The sequence below is a fragment of the Larimichthys crocea genome, chromosome XVII (assembly GCF_000972845.2).
Source record: "Larimichthys crocea isolate SSNF chromosome XVII, L_crocea_2.0, whole genome shotgun sequence".
NCBI lineage: Eukaryota > Metazoa > Chordata > Actinopteri > Sciaenidae > Larimichthys > Larimichthys crocea.
Window position 1 is genome coordinate 22,775,009 of NC_040027.1, and position 7,237 is coordinate 22,782,245.

At 39.9% G+C, this 7,237-nt stretch overlaps 1 protein-coding gene across 1 annotated transcript; it reads left to right on the forward strand.

Moving 5' to 3' along the window:
• Positions 1 to 111: 111 nt before the first annotated feature.
• Positions 112 to 5,513, forward strand: tmem44 (transmembrane protein 44). The gene is made up of 9 exons (XM_027289907.1): positions 112 to 235; positions 325 to 415; positions 631 to 788; positions 1,019 to 1,105; positions 1,196 to 1,366; positions 1,790 to 1,951; positions 2,133 to 2,201; positions 2,300 to 2,413; positions 5,235 to 5,513. The coding sequence occupies exons 2-9, from the start codon at positions 331 to 333 to the stop codon at positions 5,439 to 5,441; spliced, it is 1,053 nt and encodes a 350-aa protein (XP_027145708.1). The 5' UTR covers positions 112 to 235; positions 325 to 330; the 3' UTR covers positions 5,442 to 5,513.
• The last annotated feature ends 1,724 nt before the right edge of the window (positions 5,514 to 7,237 follow it).

Genomic DNA, 7,237 nt, shown 5'->3' on the forward strand with positions numbered 1-7,237 from the left:
TTATATATAGTATATATAGTGAATATAATTATGATATACTGATAATCACTTGCTGACTAATGCTGACCTGCTGTGATGTCTACAACATGGATGTATACAGGGATAAAGGATCGTGTACCAGAGGTGCAGATTCCGGAGAGGAAATCCGGGAGAAACTGTCACATCGTTTTACAGCCTCCTCGGTAACCTGTGCAGCACAGTTGGAGCCGTTCTGTCCAGACAGCTGCATATTCAGGTAACACTTAAAATTATTTTATTATTATATTTTCATCTTTCTGCAGGCAGTAATAAGTCTGATAATAACTTCTGATCCATCCTCTGCAGATATTAATGGGTGCTTTTGCTGCTGTTTTGGATGCTGTCCATTTTGTGTCTTGCTGTGTCCCTTTGCTCCTGTGCTGGAACTCAAAGGCAGGTAAGGTTATATGCCATATCTCAATAATCCTTATCACTCTTCACATACGCTAAAGGTAAGCACAGGCGTTTTAGTATTAACAACCAACTGGCCCTTTAGGCAAAACAGTACAGGAGGATTATCAGGGACGCATTACAGATAACCAAACACATGAATAAGGCATGTGTTGTAGCTTCCAACTGCAAAAAAAACTCTGTGTGTGTGTTTTTCCTCAGAAAGGAGGCAGAGGATGCTGAGGGGCCGGAGGAGGCAGCACCTCCTTGCTGTGTGTGTGCTGATGGTCGTTGCTGGAGGTTTTCTGAAGTCGAGGGTCACCAATCTCCCAGCAGACAGACCTCTAATCAGGAGGAGACTGCTGCATGTCACACTCCAAGTCAGCACACACCTTTGCTGTGGCTAGTTGTAGTAATGATATGAATTAGTGTAGTTCAATATACAAATACATTTACATTTTGTGGGAGATGACAGGTGAAACCTGCCAGTGTATTAGAGTATTAAAAAAAAAGACTAGATTGTCTTCTTCAATCTAGTCTATTTAGATTAAATGTCCCTACTGTATGTTGTATCTGACATCATAACAACTTAAAACTGTTCTTCCGACAGGACAACACTGAAATCCTCGGTTACATACTTGGCCTATTGTCCTTTGTCATCACATGTACCTCCAGGTTCCCTGCAGTCTGCAGAGCAGTAAGTGACAAACAGTATATATTTTGGTGTCAGAACTGCTTCTTATTGCTTTAAATGGCTTTTTGTGGAATGAAAGTTTTTTACTTTTAGTACAAAGGACAGATGTTCACCTGGACTTCCATGTTCTCTGGACTGCTCTGCTCACTGGCTAGTGGCCTCTATGCTGCTGCAATACTCCTCTACGACACTCAGTTTGGGTTTCTTCTAAGAGTCATGCCGTGGCTGCTGTCAGCAATATGCTGTGTCACCCTGGACCTACTTGTATCCTTACATAGTGCAGTGTGACCACATCTTACTCATCTTACTCTCAGGCTCAGGGATACAACTCCAGAATAACACTCCTGCCAAAGCAGGTTATTGGCCTCAGAGCAGGAAATTATCTGTGGTAATATAATAAAATATTGAATCATCCTATGAAAGCTTTGTCATGATCTAAATTCTCCCTGGAGAAAAATTATCTGGAATTTGTTTTTAGATTTAGAAGAGCAGCAGTATCCCCCATGACGAAACAGAAAGAAAGGAAAGAAAAGGTCATCAATTCAAAATACAAGAGAAGACAATACTGCCCACAATGTTTGATTTATGGGAAATAATACGCAGTACAATTAGATTGTGAATGTGATCTCAATTGTACAGATTTTTAACCAAGTGTTGACTCGTTGGACTTTAACCCAGCATCGTCAGATTCTAGTCATCCACTGGTGCAAGAGAGGAACCAGACAGCAGTTTTCCAGTTTTTCTACAGACACTCAAAGCCTTTTAGGCGGCACACAAACCCCGGCAGAGGATAACGCTGTCATGAAGAGACAAAGAAAACAGCAAGTTCACTTATCAGCACAAACAAAAGTAATGTTTTAGGTCCTATTTTATTTATTTATGTATTTCTTGGTGTTAATCAGATCTTGATCTCGATGAGTGATTGTTTTATATTTAACATTGACAATATTTTACTTACTGTGTCAGCTTAAATGTGCATAAAAAAAAATACAACATGTGCTGTGCTGTTCAAAATTTTCAATCTTCAAAGACTAAAGATGTCCAGAAGATGACTGAGATGGGCCGTTACATGGATGTCAGTGTTCAACCTCCAAGAAAAGTAAGTGACAGCATTGTTGGACTCTTCATATGAAATCACCATCGTCATTCTTGCAGTGAAAAATGTATTTATTATTGTTTTTGTTCAAATGAATTAAGGAGGTGATGACCAAGGACCAACTTTTTGATGGAAAGGTGCGAGTGATCAGAGTCAGCAGTTTCTGCTCCTCAGATACATCCTATGACTCGTCAGTAGTGAGTTCTGATCTAGAGGTAGGTTAAGTAAAATCATCTTGACCATTTTGTCACAGAAACAGGGTGACATTTTCTTAAAAAAAGGACGAGGTGAAGGTTCAAAATACACTGATACTGCAGAAGCTGCACAAGACATGTTTCTGTTATCAACAATCCTATTAAGACCCCCCCTTGATTTAATAACCTGGAAGTAATATTTCACCTTTATTTGATTTCAATCGCTTGAATATCACCTGAATATCTCAGATATCTACTTCAGGTTTGCGTTTGCTGTTGTTTTGACATTACATAGAGAAGTATCAAATTTACACTGTTGGATAGACATTTATTCTGCAGTCATTGTCATGTCAAGAATAACTTTGCCTGTTTTGTAATTACTGATGTTGAAAAGTTTTTGAGTGATTTCAGACTCAAACTGATGGCAAAAATAAAGCTAGGGAGTGTACTTCTCATAGTCTGCCACTAGGTGGTGACAGCATGTTGACATGATGGGTGGTGCATGATCTCTGTGTGTTTCAGTTTAACAGGGTGTTGGACTGCTGTTAACTTCTTATATCACTGTGTGTACTGTTGTCTTTACTTGAATCAGTTGAGTTTATTGCCTTTTTTATAGCAGTCTGTGTAATGGGTTTTGTTTTTTCCCTGCACAACACAGCACTGAAGTTCACAAAGAGGTGAAAGTCGAGACTGATACTATTTGATGAATGTTTGACTAGCCAAAGGGATTTGTTGCTTTAACTATATGACTGTGTTTCCCTGAGTGTAGGGTGTCCTGAGATGCCTCACAGTCTCACATTGCAAGTGTGATTCTGTGCCTTCATGAAAAATACACCCCTGGAGAGTGTTTATTTTAAATAGTCTTTTTGAATATGTCCACAGACTTTGAATTCAAAGTGGGGGGAAATCAATATTGATTAAAGTTTATGCTCGTAAACAGCTGTCGCTATGTGTAGGAATGTGGAAGTTCTACAGTTAGTGCCAAAGAAAAAAAAGGCTGTCTGGCAACAAGGGAAAGCTCTGAAAATATTCTTAATATAGCGTACACTTAAATGGATGTTGCTGTTTTTGTTTTTTTTAGGTGAGCCTTTTTTATTCTGCTCAGGATAAGTGCCTCATACAACCCCACTTTACCCAAAATATCCAGTTAAAGGAGGAAACAGCAGTACTACTACTTGTTGTTCAGCCAAAGCCACCACAAGTATCTGTAGATCTTTATACCTCTGTAAATAAGGCTGTCCCTGTGAGATTAGATAAGTTTAAATGCACTTAAATGAACCCATAAGAAGACTTAACACTGTGGACAGTGTAAAAGTTGCGAGCTTTTCACATGTGACTCTGAGGGAAGTAAGTCAGACTGCTGTCAGTGGTTCTTGTAAGAAAACCGTCAGCATATTCTGGTAGGATTGATGTGTAGTCAAACTATATAAGTGAAGTGAAGTGGGAGAAGCAGGGTTTGATTTTCAGTAAAGTATAATGTGGCTTCATTCTGCTGTGTACAATTGTGCCCAGAATTAAATATTGGCTACATAGAAAGCAGAGAGGACAGTTTACATTTATAATAGCATAGTTTGAGTTTGCAGGGGGAATAAAATTACACGCTTATTCCTCTTCAAGCCCCAACGCTGACAGCCACAAGAGAAACTCCCTTACTGTTCTGCTGCAGAAAGCCAAGCTATGGAGGATGTAATTTAATCAGAAACAAAGGCAAATGGTGTGTGCACAAACAATTGCGGCTCGACACTGTTCACCAAACAGGAAAAAGCAAATGACGGGAATGCCCTGAGAACAGTTAGTGTGTTAGAAAAATCAGAGGGCTTCAACAAAGTATTCTAAAAGTACTGTCTACATACTGTGTGTGGTAAAGTGTACAACTTTATTTGGCTGTGTGAAAACTCCTCCTCTTAACCATAATTCAGTCTCATTAGTTGGTGTAGCTCTGAACACTACAGGAGCTTTAATATTTAGTATTTTGGGGGAAGCGCAGATTAGTCTGCGAGTCTGTAAGACTCTTTGCTGCTCAATGCTCAACAAAACTCAAGTCTCTAGTCTTTCTACAAAGAAAGCAGGTAGATTCATATAAACTCCTCCCTCTCTGACATTCTTCCACTTGCTCGTTGCTTTGTTAGAATTAACAGAAGCTGTTTACTTAGTGATCTAATGGAAACCATGGTTTCCATACAAGTTTCCATTGTGTCTAATGTTTAATCTTCAATAAACATAACTCTAGAGATTAAAAGTTCAAGATTGACCATTTAAAGCTGTTCCTCTGTATTTGACTGAAAATCTTTTCTAGTAAATTAACCCTTAGAGGTTACCCAAATGTTTCCAAAGAAGCTGTTCCTAAAATATTTGCAATCACTGTTGACTAACCATTGATCATGATGAAAGCACGCAACATTTCTTGGTGTGCTTCCTACACAAGTTATGTGGCAAGAGTTCACTGATGCCAACAGCTTGAATTGCCTATTGTGCTGTGTGTTTCTTGCACATTTCTGCTGAGTGCCGGCTCTTTGCTGGGGTGAGACCGAGGTGGAGGTGAGGGGAGGGTGGGGGGGTACAGTGAGGGGTGGAATTGTTTGAGATTTGCCTTGTGGCCCAATTGTTCTGCTGTAAAGGATCTTTGATTAAAGACCAACACTGGGTTGGGCCTGTCTGCCTAGGAAGTAGTGCAAAATGGTTGCCTTGTCTATAGGGGGCCAGTGTTAACCTCTGCTATTTTGGGAGGTGTGTGTGTGTGTGCGTGTGTGTGTTTGTTAAAGCTGTTTCATTCTTGGTATTTAGCAATTACTCAGCTGTAACTCTCCCTTATAACATTTTGACCTGTCTGTATTTTTTACAGTGGGATTTTGAAGAAGCAAATGTTCAGTGGCGTGAACCAACAGCAAACAAGAAACACAACGCAAAACAACACTTTCCACCACATGGGTGGCCAACAAACAGCAAACCCTGTAAGATCTGCATCTGTGCCATGTCTGGCCTCTCACAGAAGACTGTGCCTGGTACAGAGGAGTGCGAGAGTGTCTCTTCTGCAAGCCTTCTGAAATGACAAAGAAATGTTGCTGTAATGTGGCATATCTGGTGTCTTAATTTCAGAGGGAATAAAAAAACTGTGATATGACCTGTCACCTGTGTTGTTGGTGTTATATACTGTATCTTTCTCATCATGACCTCAACTGGCTAGTGTTGGTAAAAGGGTGGTGAAATTTGCCAAACTGTCTTTTTGTTTATAACGTTGGATATATTATGCAGGTTTGTCTCTAAAGTACGGCTGTTAGCGCAAAGTCAAAACTCTGTCCCGACTCCATTCATCAAGCGAAGGTTTACAGAAAAAGGCCTCCCCTAATAAAACAATATTGCGCCCCTGCTGCCTTGCAAGGTTATTGGGTCATATCCTGTATTTTAATAGTCGACCCAGGTTATCAGGGCTGGACTGGGAAAAGGCTCTGCAGAGCAGATAAGCACCAAACTAGACGACCAGGGCCCCTCTGTCCTCTCCATCATCCCTCTAACCTCTGTCCATCTGCTTGCTCTGTGGTTTAGATGATGATGTTGGAGTAACAGAGCAGGGCATTTTTAACTGAAGGGACTTCCTAGAACCTGATAACGGGACAATACACAGATTAGAGCAATATTACAAAGCACATTTTACTCCTCCCTGTTACATTTCCTCAAGTGACATGTCTATCTGTGAGAAATGAGGGAAACTACTAATGAAGTAGAACAAATCAAATGCTGAGCAGTAGAAAATTCATGTAACCAGAACAACTTGTTTGTCCTGTAAACATGACATTATAGGGTGGAGATGATATGATCTTATCATGTTCTCTTGTTTTTTGTTAATGATTTTGACACATGAAAAATTAGGTCAGCATAATGCCGGAAAGAAATTGCTTTCAACATCTGTTCTGTTTTATGTACTTATAGTTATTCACATTTACTGATGGTGGAAATACTTTTGACACATTTAAGTCAGTGCTTCATTTAAATATATTTAATTCTTTAACTGTTTTGTCTTTAATACATTTGGGATGTGATTATTGAACCCACAATGAAAAGCTATTCAGTGCTTCCTGTTGCTGCTTAAGCCAATCCAGAGTTGCTGATAGACAAGAATGTATCCCATGAGTATAGCTTGGTAAAGAGGCCTGAAATCTGAATAAGATCAACCATTACACACAAGGTGTCAGTTTAACTGAAGCTCATATTGTAAAATATACTCTACATCTTCATCTGCTTAAACTTGTCACCATCTTGGGAAATAGACTGTTTTTCATCCATGTCTCCTCACAGAGCCATTAAACAAAAGAAAAAATGACGTGTTTGTACTCCATTAATGCCGTCTGATGTCATGATGAATGCTGAGCTAGCACTGCTCCATCTCTGGGCCTCATCTCTGTCCCTTCTGAGACTGGGCCAAAGGAAAACAAACCGTGTGCCCCATTTAAAAAGGTGGAATTCTGTTTGCAGAAGTGATGAAGAGCACGGATTAGCACATCTGAAGCAGCAGTGGGGGACTGGCCTTTCTGTTTTTTTTGGCCCGTACGTCAGTGATCGCTCCACTGCAGAGGACATGGAAGACGCTGGATGATTTAAGCCTGCAGGACATTTTGTTCACCTCTCATATGGCCCAGAAAGGGAGGAGGGAAAGGGAGAAATTGTTCAGGAGTAATACAAATCCCTGAATGATTGCAGAGAACGAGCAAAGAATTAATCAGAAACTGAAAGCTGATTAATGAATGTCTGGTTGTTACTAAATAACTCAGAATAAAAGATTATATAACAGTGATTTGCTTGAGATGTTGTGAAAGGACTCCACTGATTTGAGTCAGTTTTCTTGTCACA